Here is a 23,273-nt window from a genome sequence, read left to right as displayed (position 1 = left end):
TGTCATCACCAGGGTCCATGCAAATAAAATCAGAGTAAAATCTGTAAGGAGAGAATGGTCCTGCTCATTGCACTGGGTCCCATGCACCACAGGTCTGTTCCCCCGAAATGTCTTTCATTAGAGTTAAGCAAGAAAAGCAAAGAAAAAAAAAGATGTGACTGCAGAAGCAAGATACAGTAGTTTAAAGTAAAGGCACAGCCCAAGGCGTGGTGAATAATTTAGGTCTAGTTAAAGCTCACAACCTTCATTTTGAATTCAAAGAGCAGCACAGAATGCTCCAGACCAAATGCATTTTAGAAACTGAGGATAGGCGAAGGACTTAGCAGCTAAGTGCACCATGTGCAGACATGTCCAGTGCACTTGAACATTCCTGTAAAGCCAAGTTCACCAAGACTGTACAAAGTTAAAAAACAAAATCTAGAAGGCATGCTGAAAAAAAGGAAACCCACATGGGACAAATCTAGTTTCAAGAGAGTTCTGTTTATGTGGCTGTGAGTGGTGGCTTCAATTGGCCCTTCAGGTCACCTGCAGGGATGCTTCTCCGGCCTCCACAAAAACAAAAGAAAAAAAGTCAAAGAAGCGAGGTGAGCATCTGCAGGTGGGACGGCCCCCTTGGGCATCAATCATCCGTCTTCACAGAGGGCTTCTCCGAGGGTCCCAGGGCTGGCAGTGGTGACAAGATCCACATGACACTCTCTTCCCCATGGATGACTTTCTCCCACTGGCTGAGGTTGTTATCAGGACAAGAGATGCAGGGTTAGGAAGATGCTCCCATCTTTAAAAGGATTTCTGGACTGTGCCTCCAAAATCAACCCCACCCCTTGTGCAGCTCAGCGACATGGCTTCTGGTGCCATCAGACCCTGACAGCAGCTTACCTGCTGGGCCCGGCTGGCTCCCGTGGGCCTCTGACTGGGCACCGTAGCTCAGTGTTCCCAAAAGAGCTGCCAACCACCAAATCCTGGGGCCTCCCAGTCCCAGACACCAAGGACAAAAGCAAGCAGGGTTCAAGGCAGGCCATTCTCAGCTGGTTAGAAAGGGAAGGACAAAGGAGGGTCATTGGGTTCCTGCCGAGTGGCGTGGGGGTCAGTGAACAGGGAGGGAGTGGGGACACTGAGGACACTGGAAACAGTCAGCACATCCCTGCTCCGCGGGTGGAAATGAGGCCACATCACATCAGAAGCTGCCGGGTGCCTCATTGTAGACACTGTCGTACATAGAAAGCCACCACAAGCTACACTTGCTACACGTCACACATAACACACCACCGTGAGTTACACCTGACACACTTCTGAATCTCCTCGTCACAGGAGAGCTGTCCCTGTGCCCTGGTGATTCCCAATCTCAACACAGCCTCGACTCTCCCTACCCTCCCATCTCTCTCTGTGTGTCTGTGGCTCACAGGCTGCCTGTCATGTGACACCCACCCCATGTTACCACCGTCCTGTCCTGCATGGAGTCCTGAAGGGATCTTGCCACTCCCCGCCTTGCACCTTGCCTGCTGACATGTGAAGCAGGACACCAGCCATAAAGCTCTCCCACAGCACTCAGAGCAGAGTTGCTTAGAAGGAGGGAGCTTTCGGGTCTACAGTAGTGAGTGTTAGGGTCTGAGCTGCAGCGCCTGCACCCCACACAGCTGAAGGCTCACTGGAGGGCGGGTTGAGGCAGGACATGGAGGCGTGGTTCTGTAAGCAGGGGCGGAAGCCTGCTGGCCGCTACTGGCCTCATGTGTGAGCTCAGTCTTGCCAAGCTGGGAAGGAGTAGGCGTGCAAAAGAAGTCATGCCCAGCTGCCAGCAGCCTGTAATTCAGCCTGTGGGAGAAGGGCGGGAACCCCAGAAGGGGTGGAGATCAGCCCTTGAACAATGGCGCAGAGACACAGCCTGGCCCTGCCCATTGAACTGAGGCTTGTGGTCTGACTTGGGAGCTGGCTCCTCCCATGGAGTTGGAGCAAAAAGCCCAGAACAGGCGGAGTTCCGCTACTGAGCTGAGTGTGGGCATGCAGTCCTGCCCGGCCAGTAGAGCCAAGGATAGCAGCCGTTCATGAGCAGGCTCCTCCTGCAAGGGCAGGGCGAAATCCCGGAAAAAGGCAGAGACCCGCAGCTGAGCAAAGGTGCTCACCACTGCCCTCAGGGCTGAGCATAATGCCACACACAGGGGCAGGGCAAAGGCCATGGCCAACAAGGCTTGTGCACCCGAGCCACTCTCGTGAAGGAGAGGTGGACACCACAGCAACAGGCCCTGTAGGCAGGCACTGGCAACATGGCAACATCCAAACCCAAAAGATCTAGGCAGCAACAGAAGATGGGGTGGTGGGCATGCAGACAGATCATACCTAGGGAACACAGGCCATACCCAGTGGACTCCAGGGGCCAAAACCTTTCTTTACTCAGAGAAAATGCGAAGGCAGAGAAATGCAACACAAATGAACCAAGAGGAAATCCCCAGAAAAGAAGCTAAATGAATCAGATATAACCAAATTACCAGATGCAGAGTTTAAAATAATGATTGTTAGGATGCTCAAAGATATTAGAACAGTAGATGGTCATTTAGACCACCTAAATAAAGAGATAGCAAATATAAAAAAGGACATTGAAATAATAAAAAAGAATCAGTCAGAAATGACAAATACAATAACTGAAATAAAGAACACATGGAAGGAATTAAAAGCAAGAAGGATGAAGCGGAAAATCAAGTCAGCGAGTTAGAGACAAGATAAATAAAGGCATGGAAGCAAAGCAGAAAAAAAAGAGAGACTCAAAAAGTTTGAGAAAATTCTAAGAGAGCTCTGTGACAACAAGAAGAGAAATAACATCCACATCATAGGAGAAGAAGAGAAAGAACAAGGGATAGAGACTTTGTTCAAGCATACCATAGCTAAAAACTTCCCTTAATTAAGGCAGAAAAACATCTCACATGTTCAGAAAGCACAGAGAACTCCATTAAGGAGAAACACAAAGAAATCAACACCAAGACACATCATAATTAAAACACCAAAGCTAAGTGATAAAGAGAAAATATTAAAAGCTGCTAGAGAAAAAAAGACTATCACCTACAAAGGAGCCCCCATAAGGATGACTTCTCACTTCTCAACAGAAACACTTGAGGCCAGAAGGGAATGGCAAGAAATATTCAAAGTAATGCAGAACAAGAACCTACAACCAAGACTACTTTATCCAGCAAGGCTATCATTTAAAATTGAAGGAGAAATAAAAAGCTTTACAGACAAAAAAAAAAATCTCAAGGAATTTACTACAACCAAACCAAGCCTGCAAGAAATGCTAAGGGACCTGTTGTAAACAGATCAAAGGAGAAAAAGAATATAACAAAAGAGGAATACAGTTTTAAAGAATAAAATGGCAATAAACAATTACATATCAATAATAACCTTAAATGTAAATGGATTAAATGATCTGATCAAAAGACATAGGATAGCTGCGTGGATAAGAAAACAGGACCCATACATATGCTGCCTACAAGAGACACACCTTAAATCAAAAGATGCACATAGACTGAAGAAAAAAGGATGGAAAAAACATTTTATGCAAATGGAAATGAAAAAAAAGCTGGGGTAGCAATACTTATATCAGACAAAATGGACTTTAAGACAAAGACTATAGTTAGAGATAAAGAAGGTCACTACATAATGATAAAGGGAGCAATTCAAAAGGAAGATATAACCATTATAAATATCTACGCACCTAATATAGGAGTAGCTAAATATGTAAAGCAGACTTTGATGAATTTAAAAGGTGAGATCAACAGCAATACTATAATAATAGGGGATTTCAATACCCCATTAACATCATTAGATAGATCCTCAGGAAAGAAAATTAACAAAGAAACAGCAGACTTAATGGACATATTAGATCAACTCGATTTAATAGATATCTTCAGAACCTTTCACCATAAAACAGCAGAATATACCTTCTTTTCAAGCGCTCATGGTATATTCTCTAGAATAGACCACATGTTAGGGCACAAAAGTGGTCTCAACAAATTTAAGAAGATTGAAATCATATCGAGCACTTTCTCTGATCACAATGGCATTAAACTAGCAATCAACTACAACAGAAAAACTGAAAAGTACTCAAACACTTGGAAACTAAATAACATGTTATTAAATAATGAATGGGTAAACAATGAGATCAAAGAAGAAATTTTAAAATTCCTAGAAACAAACGATAATGAGCTAACATCAACTCAAAATTTATGGGACACAGCAAAAGCAGTCCTGAGAGGGAAGTTTATAGCATTACAGGCATACCTCAAGAAGCTAGAAAAAGCTCAAATAAACAACTTGACCCTCCCTCTAAAAGAACTAGAAAAAGAACAGCAAGTAAAGCCCAGAGCTAGTAGAAGGAAGGAAATAATAAAAATCAGAACAGAAATAAATAACATAGAGTCTAAAGAAACAATACAGAGGATCAATGAGACCAGGAGCTAGTTCTTTGAAAAGGTAAACAAGATCGATGAAACTTTAACCAGACTCACCAAGAGAAAAAGAGAGAGGACTCAAATAAATAAAATTAGAAAAGAAAGTGGAGAGATAACTGACACAACAGAAATACAAAATATTGTAAGAAAATACTATGAAGAACTGTACGCCAAAAAACTAGACAACCTAGGTAAAATGGACAAATTCCTTGAAACATAATCTTCCAAAAATTAATCTGGAAGAATTAGAAAACCTAAACAGACCAATTACAACAAATGAGATTGAAACAGTTATCAAAAACCTCCCAAAAGAGAAAAGTCCTGGGCCTGATGGCTTCACAAGTGAATTCTACCAAATATTCAAAGAAGAACTAACTCCTATCCTTCTCAAGCTATTTCAAAAAATTCAAGAGGAAGGAAGACATCCAAGCTCCTTTTATGAAGCAAGCATAATCCTGATTCCAAAACCAGGCAAAGACAACATGAAAAAAGAAAATTATACGCCAATATCCCTGATGAATTTAGATGCAAAAATCCTCAACAAAATATTAGCAAACCGGATCCAACAATATATGAAAAAAAATCATACACCAGGATCAAGTAGGATTTATTCTGGGGAGGCAAGACTGATACAATATTTACAAATCAATCAATGTGATTCATCACATAAACAAAACCAAGGAGAAAAACCACATGATAATTTCAATAGATGCAGAAAAAGCATTTGATAAAATCCAGCACCCATTCATGATCAAAACTCTCAGCAAAGTGAGAATACAGGGAACATACCTCAACATGATAAAGGCCATCTATGACAAACATACAACCAACATCATACTAAATGGGCAAAAATTAAAAGCACTCCCCTTAAGATCAGGAACAAGGCAGAGGTGCCCCCTTTCACCACTCTCATTCAACATAGTTCTGGAAGTCCTAGCCACAGCAATCAGACAAGAAAAAGAAATAAAATGCATCCAAATTGGAAAAGAAGAAGTAAAATTATCATTATTTGCGGATGATAAGATATTGTACTTAGAAAACCCTAACGTTACAGTCAAAAAACCACTAGACCTGATAAATGAATTCAGCAAGGTGGCAGAATATAAAATCCATACTGAGAAATCAGAGACATTTTTATATACTAATAATAAACTGTCAGAAAGAGAAATTAAGGAATCAATACCTTTTACCATTGCAACCACAAAATAAAGTACTTAGGAATAAATTTAATCAGGGAGATTAAAGACTTGTACTCAGAAAATTATAAAACATTGATAAAAGAAATCAGGGAAGATACAAACAAGTGGAGGCATATAACGTGCTCATAGGAAGAATAAACATCATTAAAATCTTTATGTTACCCAAAGTAATTTATAAATGCTATGCAATACTGATTAAAATACCAATGACTTATTTCAAAGATATAGAACACATATTCCAAAAATTTATATGGAACCAAAAGAGAACACAAATAGCCTCATCAATCTTGAAAAGGAAGAATAAAGCAGGAGGTATTACACTTTCTAATATCAAGTTATACTATAAGGCCATTGTACTCAAAACAGCCTTGTACTGGCATAAAAACAGGCATATGATCAATGGAACAGACTGAGAATCCAGAAATAAACCTGCACTTTCATGGCCAACTGATATTTGACAAAGGAGGTAAGAGCATACATTGGAGTAAAGACAGCCTCTTCAACAAATGGTGTTGGGAAAATAGGACAGCTACCTGCAAAAAAATGAAACTAGACCACCAACTTACACCATTCACAAAAATAAACTCAAAATGGATAAAAGACTTAAATGTAAGCTGTAAAACCATAAGTATTTTAGAAGAAAACATGGGCAGTAAGCTCTCTGACATCTCTCGCAGCAGTATATTTGCCGATTGGTCTCCACAGGTAAGTAAAATAAAAGACAGTATAAACCAATAGGACTTTATCAAAATCAAAAGATTCTGCACAGCTAAAGACAAAAGAACAGAATAAAAAGACAAACTACACAATGGGAGAATATATTTGACAATGCACCTGATAAGGGGTTAATAACCAAAATTTATAAAGAACTTCTAAAACTTAATATCAGGAAAAGAAACAATCCAATCCAAAAATGGGCAAAAGAAATGAATAGACACTTCTCTGAAGAGGACATACAAATGGCCAATAGGCATATGAAAAATGCTCAACATCACTAATTATTAGAGAAATGCAAATTAAAACCACAATGAGATATCACCTCACACCTGTCAGAATGGCGCTCATCAATAAAACAACACAGAATAAGTGCTGGCGAGGATGTGGAGAAAAGGGAACTCTCCTGCACTGCTGGTGGGAATGCAGACTGGTGCAGCCACTGTGGAAAACAGTATGGAGATTCCTTAAAAAATTAAAAATCGAACTGCCTTTTGACCCAGCTCTACCGCTGTTAGGAATATACCCCAAGAACACAAGAGCACTGTTTGAAAAGAAGAAATGCACTCCCATGTTTATGGCAGTAGTGTTCACAATAGCAAAGACCTGGAAACAGCCTAAATGTTCGTCAGAGGATGAGTAGATTAAAAGCTTTGGTATATATATACTATGGAATACTACTCAGTCATAAGAAATGATGACATCTGATCATTTACAATAACATGGATGGATCTTGATAACATTATACTGAGCAAATAAGTAAATCAGAAAAAACTAAGAACTATATGATTCCATATATAGGTGGGACATAAAAATGAGACTCAGAGACATGGACTACAATGTTAGGGTTACAGGGTGGAGAGGAGAAGAGGGAGGGTGTTGTGGGAGGGGAGGGGCATAAAGAAAACCAGTTAGAAGGTGATGGAAGACAATGTTTATCAATGTCACCCTATTAAAATTAATCAAAAAAAGTTTGTCTCACGGCTAATTCAGGCAATTAGAAGAATAGTATAAGGATGCTAATTCTGCTTCTCAGGCCACGTCCTGCAAAAGGGGCCCCAAGCAAATTGGTGATTTAGCTCCTCTGATTTTGAATATTGGATTAAAAAAAATAGGTCAGGAACACCTTAAAATGGAACTAACAATACATGAGCATAAATTAAAGGACTTTTAGATACTGGAGCTGATGTATCTGTTATTGCTAAGCTACATTGGCCTCCTTCCTGGCCCACTCATGCAGCAGCCACAGAATTACAAGGTATAGGGCAGAGTAAATCCCTCCATGAAGTTCTATTTTTCTAAATTGGGAAGATTAAGAAGGTCATTCTGGTTTTTTTAAGCCTTATGTGCTCCCTGGATGTCCAGTTAATTTGTGTGGTAGAGATGTTTTGAAAAATATGGGAGTGTTGCTTGTCAGTCCTAATGGTTTAGTCAGTACTCAGATGCTTGATCAGGAATTTTTGCCCACCAAGGGACTAAGGAAAGTACAGTGAGGAGTTCTCACCCTCCTAGAAGTGGCACTCAATACCAGAAGGTGTGGATTAGGATATCAAAATTTAGCATAGGGGCCTTGGTAGCTCCTGCTACCTCAATAATGCATTGTGCAGACCCAATTACTTGGAAATCAGATAATCCTGTATGGGTAGACCAATTGACCTTTCTCAGGAGAAAATTAGGGCAGCTGCTCAATGGGTACAAGAGCAGCTACAGCTTGGGCACATTGAACCATCTAATAGCCCATGGAATACACATCCATATTTTGATCTTGTTGCCTCCTGGATTATCAACGGGCATAGGCAACCCTTACAGCTTATAGGTTTTGAGCCTCAAAATTATTGTTCCTTTTTTCAAAGGATCAACAACAATGGCTCTGGGAAACTTCCACTAAATGGCAAATCACTCTTGCAAATCAATGGACGTTATACTGAAACTGTCAACTTAAAATCAGCTCAAAGACTAGAATTATATGCCATTATCATGGCTTTTCAGCATTTGCCATATTCCCTCTTTACTCTATATACAGACAGCAAATATTTACTTATGGTGTTTCCAATATAAAGACTGTTGTCTTAGGGACAAATGCTGATAAACTATTTCAGCAGTTCCTCCTTCTTCAAAGACTTGAATGTCAACATAGAGCTCGATGTTTTATAGGACATACTTGAGCTCACTCCATGCTCCCTGGAGCTTTAGCCCTTGTTGATCAAGCTACCCAAAAGAAAATTATTTGGAGCAACCATGACAGATTGAGCAATTCAGTCTCATAGTATTTATCACCAGAATGCTGCAGCCCTGTTTAAACAGTTTCAACTTTCTTGGGAAACAGCATGGCAGATTGGAAAATCCTGTCCAAGGGGTCCTATACTAAAATCTGTCCCTTCATTTGAAGTTAACCCTCAAGGACCCCTACCAGGACAACTTTGGCAAATGGATGTTACTCATATACCTTCCTTTGGCAAACAGTCCTATATCCAAGTTACAGTGGATACATATTCTGGATTTATAGTAACCTCTGTCAGAACAGAAGAGGCTGCTAAGCATGTTATAGCTCATTGTCTGTATGCACTTTTCTATTATTGGATTTCCTAAACTGGTTAAACTGACAATGCTCCTGCATATGGAGCAAAAGCATTTACTGTATTTTGTCAAACCTTTCAAATTATGTGTATTTCTTACAATATTTAAAGTCAAGGTATTATTAAAGTGTACCCAGCAAATATTTTAAAGTCAATTTAAAAAATTTTTAAAGGGGGGAGTCATATTCTGGAACTCCTATGGGTCTACCATATCATGCTTTTTACTTAAAAAATTTTAAATTTCTTTGAATGCTGATGAACAGGAGATGCCAAATCTTTTTCTCCTGCAAACTACTACCTGCCAGACATACATGCCTCTGCTATGAAAAAACAGGGACACTGAAATGTAGGTTTCTCCCTTTCTCCTCTAAGGGAGGGTTTAGTCTAATCCAGCCTAGCTCCAGCCACCTATGACCTAACCTTGCCCAGAATGCTGGGTTTTGCGACTGAAGGCTGAAGGTGCCCAGGGCTGTTGTCCCATCTACAACACTGTAGACGAGCCTAGGGCATTTCTTCCAAGAAGCAGGTAAACTGATCTCATTTGTACAAGGGCCACTTAACTATGTCTTGCTTGAATAGTCAGGTTTTTTATTCCTCCCTCGAAGATCTCTGTTTTGGGTGTTGATTGTCCTATTTTCTGCTGCTTTGTTTAATATATGGTGTTTCCTTTATTCCTCCAACCTCAATGCCCAACTCATATTTCAGGCTGGGACCTACTTCTAATTTAGAGCTCTCTTTCCCCCTTTTGCCAACTTCTATTATGAATCTACCTTTGCCACCCAGCTTAGTGTATCCCAAGGTTCTCTTTACCATGCCACAGTCGCAGAGCTTCAGGGAAAAGCAACCTGGTCTCATCTCTCCAGGCAGAGGAGAACAGAAGATTCATCTCCACACATGCTGCAGATGGCTTTTTCAGTCTACCTGAATCATTACTAGCTAGAAGCAGTAGTCACTGGGACTTGGATGTGAGCTGCAAAGTATAGAATTGTGACATTTCTAGTGCCATGTGGACTTTTCCTGGACTCCTGCTTTTTGTGACAGCTTCTAACAGATCTAACTGGGGTTGGGTTGCATTTTTCAGGGATTTGGCATGGTGTTGGGGCCAACTTGGACTTGGTGAACTTGTTAAGGACACTACTCTTTTATGGATTCTTGCTGTATTTGCCAAGAGTTTGCTTAAAGGCTTTAATCACTGTAAAAAAAATTAGAAGACTGGATAAAGAAGATGTGGCACATATACAACATGGTATACTATTCAGTCATAAGAAATGATGACATCAGATCACTTACAACAAAATGGTGGGATCTTGATAACATTATACGGAGTAAAATAAGTAAATCAAAAAAACCCCAAGAACTGCAGGATTCCACACATTGGTGGGATATAAAAACAAGACTAAGAGACATGGACAAGAATGTGGTGGTTACGGGAGGCAGGGGAAGGGAAGGAGGGAGAGGGAGAGGGGCACAAAGAAAACTAGATAGAAGGTGATGGAGGACAATGTGACTTTGGGGAATGGGTATGCAACAGAATTGAATGACAAGATAACCTAGAAATGTATTCTTTGAATAGATGTACCCTGATTTATTGATGTCACCTTATTAAAATTAATAAAAATTTATCTATTTTAAAAAAAGAAACTTAAAAAGTATTTTCCAAAGCAGCCATACATTTTATACTCCAAGCACCAACAAATTAGTATACACTTTGATAGTCTCACATTCTTGCTAATCCTTGGTGTTGTTGTTCTTTTTAAATTGTGGCAATTCTGGAGAATGTGAGTGGTACACTGCTGTGGTTCTAATTTGGATTTTCTTAGGATGAAAGATGTTCAGCAAAATTTCATACTCTTATGATCTAAGTTTTGAAAAACTATTTTCATTCTGGGGTCACTACTAAAAAATGCCTTTAAATGCTGTATAGCTGATGTGCTAAAAAGGAAAAAAAATCAATCCCATAAAATTATCAAATAAAGAACAAAAAATGGAAAAGAATGGAACACAAAAACAGGAACAAAGAGCACAGCCAAGAACATAAAACAGTAACAAATATGGCAGATATTTTTCAACAATATCAATAATCATTTTAAATAGTAAGGACTATGACCTGAAGCGAGAGATGGTCAGAGTAGGTTCCAACTGCCCGCTATCTACAAGAAACACACTTTAAATAAAAAGACACATAATGATTACAAGTGAATGAGTGGACAAAGATATGCTACACTGATGCCAATCAAAAGAAAATGGGAGTGGCTATATTTATGTCAAATACAGTAAACTTACAAGCAAGAAAATTTATCAAGGATAAATAAAAGCATTACATAATGAGAAAGGGGTAATTTATTAAGAATATATAACAATTCTAAATTTGCATGTGCCTAACAATAGAACATCAAAATATGTGTAGCAAAAATTTGCAGAACTCCAAGGAGAAAAGATGAATCCATTCTTTTAGCAAGAGACTACAACACCCCTCTTTCAGAAACAGACAGAACAAGAGGCAGAAAGTTAGAATGGTCATATCTGAATGCAACAACTTCATCAAATAACTGGATACAGTTAGCTTCAATAGATTGCTTCATGCAACAACAGCAGAAGACTCATTCTTTTCAGCTCACATAAAACAGTCACCAAAGTAGACCATGTTCTGGGCCATGAACTACACCTTAACAAACTTAAAAGAACAGAAATCATATATTGTATGCTCTTAGACAAAAATGGAATTGTTTAGGTACAAATAACAGAAAACTGGAGGGAAAATATCTCTAAATGCTTGGAGATTGGACAGCACACTTCTAAATACAACATAAGTCACAGAAGAAATCAAGAGAAAATCTATAAGCTTCCACTTTATGAAACTAGAAAAATAATGGCAAATTAAATTTAAGTAAGCAGAAAAAAAGAAATAAGAATTAGATCAGATATCAATAAAATTGAGAATAGAGGCCCTGGCCGGTTGGCTCAGTGGTAGAGCATCGGCCTGGCATGCAGAAGTCCCGGGTTCGATTCCTGGCCAGGGCACACAGGAGAAGCGCCCATCTGCTTCTCCACCCCTCCTCCTCTCCTTCCTCTCTGTCTCTCTCTTCCCCTCCCGCAGCCGAGGCTTCATTGGAGCAAGGATGGCCCGGGCGCTGGGGATGGCTACTTGGCCTCTGCCCCAGGCGCTAGAGTGGCTCTGGTCGCAACAGAGCGATGCCCCGGAGGGGCAGAGCATCGCCCCCTGATGGGCAGAGCGTCGCCCCTGGTTGGCATGCCAGGTGGATCCCGGTCGGGTGCATGCGGAGTCTGTCTGACTGTCTCTCCCCGTTTCCAGCTTCAGAAAAATACAAAAAAAAAAAAAAATTGAGAATAGAAAATCAACAGAGAAAATCAAACGCAAACCTGTTTTTTGAATAGATCAATAAAATCAATAAGCCTCTGACAAGTCTGAGAAGAAAAGAGAGAGGATACAAGTTACTAATATCATAAATGAGAAAAGAACATCACTACAGATCCCATGGACATGAAAAAGTGACCAGGCATACATATCATGAAAAACTTTGTGCCCCAAGCTTGACAACCAAGATGAAATGGACCAACTTCTTGAAGGATCTGCCAAAATATACACAATAATAAAAACAATCTGAAAGTACTTTATTTATTACAGATGATTGAGTTAATACTAAATAACTTTTCCAAAACAGAAAGAACCAGGTCCAGAATGGTTCACTGGTGAGTTCTATCAAACATTTGAAGAAAAAAAATTGTATCAATTCACTATAATTCCTCTTTGTGCATAAAAGCAAGAAAACACTCCCTCATTCTATGAGGCTGGCACTGCCCCAAGACCAAAACTTGACAAAGACATTACAGGAAAAGAAAACTACAGACCAACAGTTCTCATGAACGTAGATGTAAAAAATCCTCAACAGAATTTTAGCAAATCAAATCCAATCCTGCAGAAAAGGAATTATACACCATGACCAAGTAGGATACATCTCAGGTATGCAAGGATAGTTCAATATTCAAAAATAATTTAATCTATCATATTACCAACAGACCAAAGAAAATCACATGATCATATCAATAGATGCATAACATTCATCCAACAATACTCAACACTCATTCATGATGGCAGCTCTCAGTAAACTAGGGATGGAGGTAACCTCAACTTGATAAAGATGTACGGCTAGCATCATACTTAATGGGAAGAAACCAGAAGCTTTTTTCTAAGATGAGGAATAAGGTAAGGGTATCCTTTCTTCTAAACTCTCCTTTTTAACATAAGACCAGAAGTCCTTAACAATGCAGTAAGACAATAATAGGAAATAAAAGATATACTTATTGAGAAAGAAGATATAAAACTGTCCTTGTTCACAGATGACATGTTTATCTTTGTAGGAAATCCAAAAGAACAGACAAGAACACCACTGGACCTAACAGGTGATTACACAGAGATGGAAGGATACAAGGTCAATACACAAAAGTCAACTGCTTCCCTTGTGTACTGGCAAGGAAGAAGTGAAATTATAAATTAGGAACATAGTACTTATTATATTAGCACCTCCCAAAATGAAATGCTTGTTTGTATGGAGGCCTAAGACCCAGAATAGCTCACACAATGTTGGAGGCCTGGCATCGCCCGACTTCAAGGCTAACTATAAATCTACTGTAGTCATCAGCACAGTGGGAGAACAGACAAATAGATCAATGGAACAGAACAGAAAGCCCCCAAGTAGACCCACATAACAGTGTCAACTGAAGTCTGACAAAAAAGCAAAACCCAAACAGTGGATAAAGACAGTCTCTTCAACAACGGGACACCCATATGCACAAAAAATGAATCCAGACACATTCCTCTCCAAAAGCTGCACTTCTGTTTTTAGAGGTGTGTGGACTCTGATCACAGCTGCTGGGCTCCCAGCTCTCAGACCCCCCTACCTGTGTGACTGGTTGTTGAGGTTCAGTGAGCCGCTCTGGTACATCTCCTCCAGCTGCTTCCTGTTTCCGATGTAGAGCACCAGGCTGGTAGTGATGATCATTTTGCAGATGATCTTGAGCACCTGCTTGTACTCGCTGGAGCTCAGCGTAGAGAAGATGTTGTGCCCTTCTAGCTGCAGAGACACAAACACACCACCAGTGACCAGCACAAGCTCGGATCGTGTGGCTTCTTTCTGGCTGGCAGTAGCAGAGTGAGCCAGGGGCACCTGGCCCGCCAATGACAGGTTTGGGGGGAACAGAAGAACAGTCTGAAATGACAAATGGAATGGGTTGTGCCTTCTCTTCCAGCTACAACAACAAAACCAGTACTTGAATGAACTATTTCAGTGATGGTAAAATCATCTGCTGCCACAAAATCTCAGTGACAGGACTACATACCTACCTAGTTTGTGGATATGTCTAATCAGTTACTGAAGGCCTGAAAAATGTAAAGTATTTAAATAAAAATTTTTTCTTCTTAAATTAAAAGTGTAGTGCTTTTAATATTATACTGAAAATTAATGAGCTACAAGTCACCTCTATCCTTGTCCACTTCAGCAAGCGTAATGAACAGACATCCTGTCTCCTTACCCTAGAACAAGGGTAGTCAACCTTTTTATACCTACCGCCCACTTTTGTATCTCTGTTAGTAGTAAAATTTTCTAACCGCCCACCAGTTCCACAGTAATGATGATTTATAAAGTAGGGAAGTAACTTTACTTTATAAAATTTATAGCCTGACCAGGCGGTGGTGCTGTGGATAGAGCATCGGACTGGGATGCAGAGAACCCGGGTTCGAGGCCCTGAGGTTGCCAGCTTGAGCGAAGGCTCATCTGGTTTGAGCAAAAGCTTACCAGTTTGAGCCCAAGGTCACTGGCTCCAGCAAGTGGTTACTCAGTCTGCTGAAGGTCGGAAGTCAAGGCACGTATGAGAAGGCTATCAATGAACAAATAAGGTGTTGCAAGGCACAAGAAAAAACTAATGATTGATGCTTCTCATCTCTCCATTCCTGTCTGTCTGTTCCTGTCTATCCCTCTCTCTGACTCTCTCTTTGTCTCTGTAAAAAAAAAAAAAAAAAAAAATTAAAAAAAAATTTATAAAGCAGAGTTAGAGCAAGTTAAAGCATATAATAATAATTACTTACCAAGTACTTTATGCCAGATTTTCACTGTTTGGCAGAATAAATCTTTATAAAACAATTTACATAGTTAAATCTATCTTTTTATTTATGTTTTGGTTACTCTGCTACCGCCCAGCATGAAAGCTGGAGCGCCCCCTAGTGGGTGGGAGGGACCAGGTTGACTACCCCTGCCCTGGAAGAATGCGCCCCCCAACCTCAAAGTAAAGTGCATGTCAGCACACTAAACACTCCCCATGCGCAAGAGCTCACACACAAAATGCCAATCACACAGGAGCAAGCCCGGGCCACCTTCCCTCCCATCCTTGGGGTGGGGACAGTGCAGCGTGTCCCTCCCAGCAAGGCCCCAAGGCTGGTCAATTTGATTCTACTGTCCCAGAATTCTCCTTCTATATGGGCATCTTTAAAAAACTTTCTACATTATTTTCTCCATCTGAGAATTTCAAGTTTTTATTTGTAATTGAGACAAAAATGGGTTGCTTTTCTCCAAACAGAAAAAAGGTTGAGATAATTAAGATGTGTAAAATTTGTGGATTCACTAATAATATTTTAATTATTTCATTTACAATCATCATGGTGCTACCAAAATTTGGTTTTTGAGTGTTCTTACTTGCTGTAAGCTACTATGATTGGCTGATGAGATATATTAAATTGTAAAGTTATTAAAGTGTATTTCTGTACAAGATCAGACATCTACTACATGCTGTCTGCTTCCTGTCGCTCTGGAGTAAAGCTGCATATGCACACTATGTCCTTGCCCTCAGTCTTTCTGTGTCATTCACCCTCGGGAGTCCGTAAATGTCCACAATGTCCTCCGGTGCATGCAGCAGTTGGTTCTGGGTGGCTACCTCCCCGAGAGCAAGGGCTGTATGGTCTTCTGCTTGCACAAAGTGCTAAGTCTAAAAAGCACTTTCACATACATGATTTTGCTTTCCAGTTACAAAGTGTAGACGAATCCAGCGTCTCTCTGAGATGATGGCTATGCTGGAACATTACGAAGAGGTCCCTCTGACTGACAAGACCCTGTTTCTCCTGGCTATCACCATGACTGTAGTGACACAGCCTCACGGCAGCAGCTCCGCGAGCCCAGAGGGCGAGGTGCAGGCTGTGACCCAATGGACGTCAGTTCGGCAGAGCGGGACGCATCTCATGCTCAGAACATGCGTGAGCTCCATGGGCCCAGCAGCTGCAGGGAAGGCTGCTTAGTGACTGGTGGGAACAGGGAACGGCTCAAGGTTGGGTGACTGGCTGAACTCAACCACCTTTCCGGCCCATTCAACCTTGCTCTCTGCAGTCCTAGAGCCAAATGCTACAGAACAGAAACCTTTTCTCTAACTCATGCTGTGACATCTCCCTGCTTTGGCATGACCATGTCCCATTAGGCCACTGGCCTCTGCTTCCACCCTGAGTGCCTGCAAGCTGGGCTCCCCCTAACATGCTGTCAGCCACAGGGTGTCCCCCGGTGCTGATGTGCTCACCTGCTGACTTACGGGACCTGAAGAGGAGCCACATGCAATCCATGTGTGCACGTGACTCGTCCCTCTGCTGCCAATACCCACACGGTCACAGTGCACACAGTATTCTCACGTGCTGCTGGATGTGTTTTTAGTCTCTCTAGAATAGGGGGATCTTAGATTGGACTCTGTAAATGCTCTTGACGACCAGAGTTACAACTGGACTGCGACCCTGTTAGTGTGTCATCGTGATTGTGTTTTCATCCCAGTCTAAGAAGTGTCTGTTGTCTAAGACAAATGAAACCCATTATAAAGGAGCTGTACACTCTGCCACCCACTGTGGATTTGTTATTTCTGTGATTGCTTCACAGAATACCAAAGGAGGAAAAGTTGAGAATGGGATTTCTATAATAAAAGTTGTAACTAGGACTTATTACTGCCTCCTTTATTTTTATAAAAGTAAAAGAAATGAATAAATAAATAAAAAATGGCCCTCTTCCCTTCAAGAGACTCTAGAATAAATATATTCCAGATCGTTTGCAACAACACACAAAACTGTAAGGGAGTCATATAAACCAAACACACCAGATGGACAGCTTGAACTGTCCTTTGGTAGAGGGCCGGGTGAGGGAGGCATGGTACATGCTCACAGTGGGATGCTCCTCAGCCACGAGAAAGGATGACACTGCCATCGTGACAGCACGGATGGATGGTGAGAACACCATGCTAAGCAAAATTAAGTCAGACAGGAAAGGCTAAGTACCACATAATTTCACTCATCTGTGGGACATAAAACTGAAACTTAGAGACACAGACAGCAGCATGGTGATACCAGAGGAAGGGGTGGGTGGAGTAAAGGCTTAAGGGGACCAAACACATGGTGACAGAAAGAGACCTGAATCTGGAGGTGGGCGGACAACACAATGTACAGATGGTGTATCACAGAATTGTACTCTTGAAACCTATAGGACTCTATTAACCAAAGTCACCCCAACATATTTAACTAAAAAAAGAATTAAAATAAAATACAGGGTGGGGCAATAGTATGTTTACAGTGGTGAGTATATAAAATGGAGTTGATTCTTGTATTGTTATATTTATTATTTTATACAAACAACCATAAACCTATTTTTGCACCATCCTATTTCGTGTCCATAAACAAAGTATTATTTAAAGCTTCAATTTCACGTTAGTTAAAACATAAAGCCTCACAGAGTAATACAACATATGTGTATCTCAGTTGGTAAGTGTGTCAGCATTAAGAGCCCAGGCCACACTGTGTGAGGCTCACACACACTGAAGGCAGCGGGCCCACTGCCATCAGGCAGGCACGTGGTGGAGGCAAGCAGCCCAGCACTCCGGCCTCCGTGACAGCAGAGGTGCAGTCTTTGGGCGCTGTGCTCCTGGGACCCGTGCCGTACCTGAGCACACACGGCGCTGAGGTCAGTGATGCTGGAAGGCCTCCATCTCTTATACCTGGTGACACAAAGGACCCGGCCCCTTCCTGCCATTGGCTGTGTCTGTCTGTCAGAGCGGGGAGCACAGTCCCCCCTGAGCAGACGCTCAGCCTGCAGGGTCTCCTGGTGCCAGACAGTGGTCACTTAGGGCCACTGCATTTAAGGCCCAACCTCCCTAAGCTCACCATGGAGGAACTTATGAGGTAGTGAAGCCACAGGAGATGGAAAGTGGACGGTGTGTCTAGATGGGTGGGGAGGGCTCTGGCAGGACAGTAGTGGGACGCATTCTGAAGGACACACAGAGGTGGGAAGGGGTAGCATAAGACGTGTGTTTGCTGGGATGACAGCAACTTCAGGATGTTGAGCAAGTGCACTAGTGCAAAGTGAGAGTTCAGGTAAAGGAGAGTGAACAAGAGGCACAGGAGGGAGCCCACGTCTGGCAGTAACAGGGGCCATAGATGATTCTAGGCAGGTGCTGACACGACCAGGTCTGCTCTACCTCAGCTCTGCAGGGGTCGTCAAACTTTTTATAAAAACCGCCCACTTTTGCAGTGCTGGTAGACCTGGTCCCTACCTCCCACTATTGGGCGTTCCATCTTTCATGATGGGCCAATCGCGGCGCTGTTTGGTTGCACGGTAGGGACCAGGTTGACTAGCACTGCGAAAGTGGGCGGTTTTAATAAAAAGTTTGACGACCCCCTGCCCACAGTGTAAATGCGGGCAGAATGGGGCTGTTGGGCACGCAGGCAGAGACGGAGGCACGTGGGCAGGACCGGGGCACACGAGCAGGGGGGGGCGAGGAGGGCACACGGCAGGGCGGAGGGCACGTGGACAGAGGCAGGGGCAAGCAGGCAGGGTTGGGGTAGGGCAGGCACGTGGGCAGGGCCAGGGCATGCCGGCAGGGCAGAGGGGATGCGGGTACATTAGAACAGATGCGGGAAGACACACCGACCAATCTTTACTCAGCGAGATTTTAAACACTATTATTAATCACAGTAACTTCAGAAGGCCCTTTGCTGCTCAGACCTATGAGAGTCTGTGGAAGGCCCAGGGCTCAGGTGTCGACACCTGCAGTCCAGCAGTCCAGACCTCACTCCCTGCAGTCCTGCTCCAGCCAGGTGGAAAGTCACTGCTCTAGGAAGTGACAGGCAGGGTGGACTCCTAAGGGCTTCAGGATGAAAACGTCCATGACAACTGACTGCATCCAACGTGCACAACCCAAGGCCTTGAAAAGACGCCCCAGGCTCACTCTGATGCGTCATCGCCCCCCATATGGGACAATCGGCACACTGAGGAGCAGGAGCAGGCTGTAAGTAAGAACGCAGGTTTTGGGGTCAAGCAATTCCAGAGTTAGATCCCATTCTGCCACTGCTAGCGATGGCACAATGGACAATGCTCACACTTCTTATCTGTGAAATGGGAGTGCAGAATTTCCACCACACAAGATACCACAGGACTGACAGCACATGAGTATGAGCACAGACCTCATGTCTGGTTTACAGCGAGTCCTCAGCTGGTGACAAAACAATGACTAGGATGGTAGAAGTGGTTCACTCCACCAGCACCAGCACCATTCTACAGCCGGAGGGAAGGGAGAGGGATAAGGAGACACGAACAAAGAGATGTGCCCAGATGGACATGGGGGCCAAAGACCATGTCCACTCAGAATCCTGCATGCAGGACAGACTGAAGCCAACCTATCCCGCCGTCTCAGGTAGCAGCGAGGCAGTGCTGGGCATACCACAGGCAACGGAAATTTCCCAGCACAGACACACTGCAGGAACATGTGAGCATGTCACGGAAACGTCACCACTACATAAAGTAATGAAACTGCCATGGGATCTCATAATGCTGAATGAAGAGGAACTATCTTCAAGTGTGAACATATTTCCAAAGCCGTGGGATTTTGAGATTCATAGGATGTTGAGAAGTTTTTCTTAATAATGAGCATAATCATTCCTAATGAGACTGTTTTCTAAAATTTTGACTTTCTTATACCTTACCATAGGTAGGAGAGTTACAGGAGGCAAGTGACAGAAAAAAAGCAGATTCAATTTTCAAAATAATCATTAACATCTCAGAGGAAAGGGAAGAAATGCATTTAATATTCTGACACTAATGGTTCTAAAACAATCACTAAGGTGAGTGGGTAAGGTTTAGGTGAGAAAAAAGGGTCTATTTTTTTGGATGTCACTGTTCACACAGAGGAGTCCCTCACTCAAAGGCATGTCCCTTTCTCCTGCTGAGCCACCTACTCGTTCTGCACCATGGAGACTTACCTACTCACTTTCCCCCAAACAAGACTTGCAGTTTTTATCTCTGGACTTGTTCTGCTCAATCTGAAGACTCCCTCATTCTCCCCATTTATATCTTGGTGTGACCATCTCCACACCCATCCACAGACCCTGAGGCCACAGGCCACAGTTACAGAGATGACTGACATGCAGGGACTGCCCCCTCCGGCTTACACTTCAGAGCAGAAGAGAGCTCACTCATCCTGAAAAGCTCAGCACAACATGGAACCAGGAAGACATGTGTGTGCTCTGAGGTACCGTGTGCGGGCATGCTAAAGAGGCACTGGGCCGCCGCAGCCATGGCATGGAGCACCGGTCCCTCCTGGCCACGGAAAGGCTGTTGAGAAGGACGGACAGACTGCGACACAGCAGCACTGAGGGCAGTCAGGAAGGAGATATGCAGCAGATGCACAGTCTTGGTCAGTGAGGAGACCGAGGCTGGGAGACCACTGAGGACTGCCCGGCAGGAAAGCGACATGTGCAGACAGGTGCTGAGAAGATGGAGGGGGGAGGCACCACCTTGGAGAAATGGCGGTCAGGGGACAAAAGGCAGTAAACAGACACGTGATGAAGGACGAGGTGAGCCACCAAGCACAAAGCCCTTGAGGGACATGCAGGAGGGCATTGTCAGAGTGTCCAGCTCTGCATGGGGTACTCCAGGTGGGCAGTCTCTCTCTCTTGAATGCCCACCCATCACGACCTACACACAGCCATGGCGCAGTCACTGTGGAAACCATCCTGATGCCCTGAGTTAAGAGGTCTCGGTAAAAGGTTAGAATGCAGCCTTTCTTCTCTCTGGTTGGCCTCACATGGTGGCTGGCTTTCTAATGGCTCCACTCACCCCACTGCCCACTCCACAGGCCAGTCCACATGCCTGCTCATGCATGGAAGTGGAGCTGGGCCACATGTCTGTGTGTGCTCCTCCTTCCCTTGGCTGGCACTGCCATCAGCCCACAGCCCGTGCACACTCCGTCCACCTGTCCTGATCAGCGAGGAGCTAGCTGTGACCCTGCACTCAGGTCAACACCACTGTGATGTGCACAGCACACAGTTGGAGGTCTGGACAAGCGGGGTCCCGGCAGACGGGGCCACGGGACGTGGGGCGAGAAGGCTGCAAGTGAAGAGGGGCCGTCCAGGCACAGCCTATGATGGGGAGCCAGGCCACAGCAGGTGCCCACACTGAGCATGACTCTGGCCACACTGAATGCTGCTGGGGGTTTGGGAACCAATGTGACAGCGCCCTAGGCTGAGAGACAGTGAGAGCCACAGCCTGCTAGAAGTGCTGCCTCCCCAGAGCGCCTACTGGTGGGGCAGTGAGAAGAGCGGCCACAGGGCTGAGCTGGTTCGTTGGCCCCCTGCACACCCCAAGCTCCAGGACAGAGATGTGTGCTGCATTGTCCCCTTGCCTCCTGTGGTGGCTGGTGGCAGCTGGGAGGTGCTCAGTGACAGGCTCCCCCTGAACCCTCAGGGGCAGTGATATATGAGCAGGAACACTCAGAGATGTGTCTTGAGTGTACCTGCAAAATCAGCTGAGAGTACAGAGGTTTCCAGAAAAGGAGGGTGCCTGTCCTGAACACTGCTGCCCATACTATGGGCCCCATGGGGCAGGGTCTGCAGTGGCCTCAGTACACTGCTCCCTGTTGCAGCTCACACAGGAGGTTTGGTCGGTCTGGGATCGGCTCAGTCTTCACAGGCAGGCTGCTCCCCTGAATCCACAGCCATGCCCAGCCCCTTGCCAGCTTCCTGTCCTTGTGATCTGCTGAGCCCATCTCCTCAGGAAACAGAGCAGACATGCCCTGGGGCTAGTGCAGTGACTCAAATCCACCTCTGGGGCTTGCAGCCTAATCCTTCCCAGGACCTCCTAGGTGCCAGCGGCTAGCCTGGACTCCTCTGGCCACATGGGCCCTGCGACCAGGTCCTGCTCCCTGGGGGAGCCTTGCTCAGTAACCCGGCCCACACAGTGAGGGACTGCTGCAAGGGGAACCTCTGTGAGCTGCAGCAGCTTGAGGACACCTGGGTGCACCTTCCTAGGTCAACACAGGCCCCTCCCCACCCACCCGCTTGTATCACGGCCGCGCCACCATCTTTATCACTTCTCTTCTTTCCATAACAACAAATAGCCTGATGGGAGGAGTAAAGTCAAAGGAGACATAAGCTTGTGTGAAGTTCTAGAATGTTTGATTATTTACAAAGAGCACGTTTTCCATATGTTGGTGTGTACACATATACACACACACATGAACCCGCTTGGATTTCTAGGCAGGTATGTATGTTTCTATCTATCCATTCATACTTATATCATTACACATATATCATTAGAGGGAAAAAGGGAAATATTAGTATCAAGGGGACATCAGGGACAGAACCAGCCCATGAGAAAGGAGAATGTTCAGCTACCTGCCACAGGGGACTTGAAAACAAAGTGCTCTGTCCCCAATGCACCCTCATGTCTGCCCAGAAGGTCATGAGCACTCATACTTCCACTCATGCTCTGTCTCCTCCCTCTCAGTCCTACAGGTGGGACCTGAACAGGTCAGCTTCTCTGGGTTAGGAGGTGCTGAGCATGCCAGCCCGGCCAGCCCAGGAGAAGCTGGTGGGGTACAGAGAGGGCCCCTGGGTGACACAAGAAAGAACTGGCCCAGGCAGAGACGCCCAGCTGCTTCACAACTTGCTGTGGCTGGTCCTTGCTCTGAGCACTCGGAGCGCTCCCCTTAGACACAGGACCTGAAGGCCCTCTGATGAGTCCTCCTCCTTCTCTGAGGTGCTGACAGGGGGAGGAAGATACAGGGTCTTCCACCAAGTCAGACACAGCTCGTTTTATTACAACCACTCTGAGGTTATTGCTATCTTGTTAGGGTGAGTTTGAGGGAAACAGTTTAAAGTATAAGAGGACCCTTCTCTCTCTCTCCTCCCTCTCCCTTTCTTCCTCCTCTCTAAAATGAATCAAGTCTTAAAAAAATAAAATGGAGTATCATATATATTTTACAGTGAAGTTGACAACTGTCCTTGTCTTGATCAATCAGCAAGAACACCTTAAACGCAATGCAAT

General features: G+C 43.9%; 1 protein-coding gene across 1 annotated transcript in view; it reads right to left on the bottom strand.

Moving 5' to 3' along the window:
• Window positions 1-1,598: 1,598 nt before the first annotated feature.
• Window positions 1,599-23,273, bottom strand: part of LOC136386927 (cAMP and cAMP-inhibited cGMP 3',5'-cyclic phosphodiesterase 10A-like) — a 113,654-nt gene continuing 91,979 nt past the window's right edge. The window contains 2 exon segments of the mRNA XM_066358041.1: window positions 1,599-1,809; window positions 13,843-14,022. Of these exon segments, the coding sequence (XP_066214138.1) occupies window positions 1,599-1,809; window positions 13,843-14,022 (391 nt within the window).

The sequence above is a fragment of the Saccopteryx leptura genome, unplaced genomic scaffold, assembly GCF_036850995.1.
Source record: "Saccopteryx leptura isolate mSacLep1 unplaced genomic scaffold, mSacLep1_pri_phased_curated manual_scaffold_21, whole genome shotgun sequence".
NCBI lineage: Eukaryota > Metazoa > Chordata > Mammalia > Chiroptera > Emballonuridae > Saccopteryx > Saccopteryx leptura.
The sequence above is the reverse complement of the archived record's forward strand: the minus strand, read 5'-3'. Positions and strand labels throughout refer to the sequence as shown.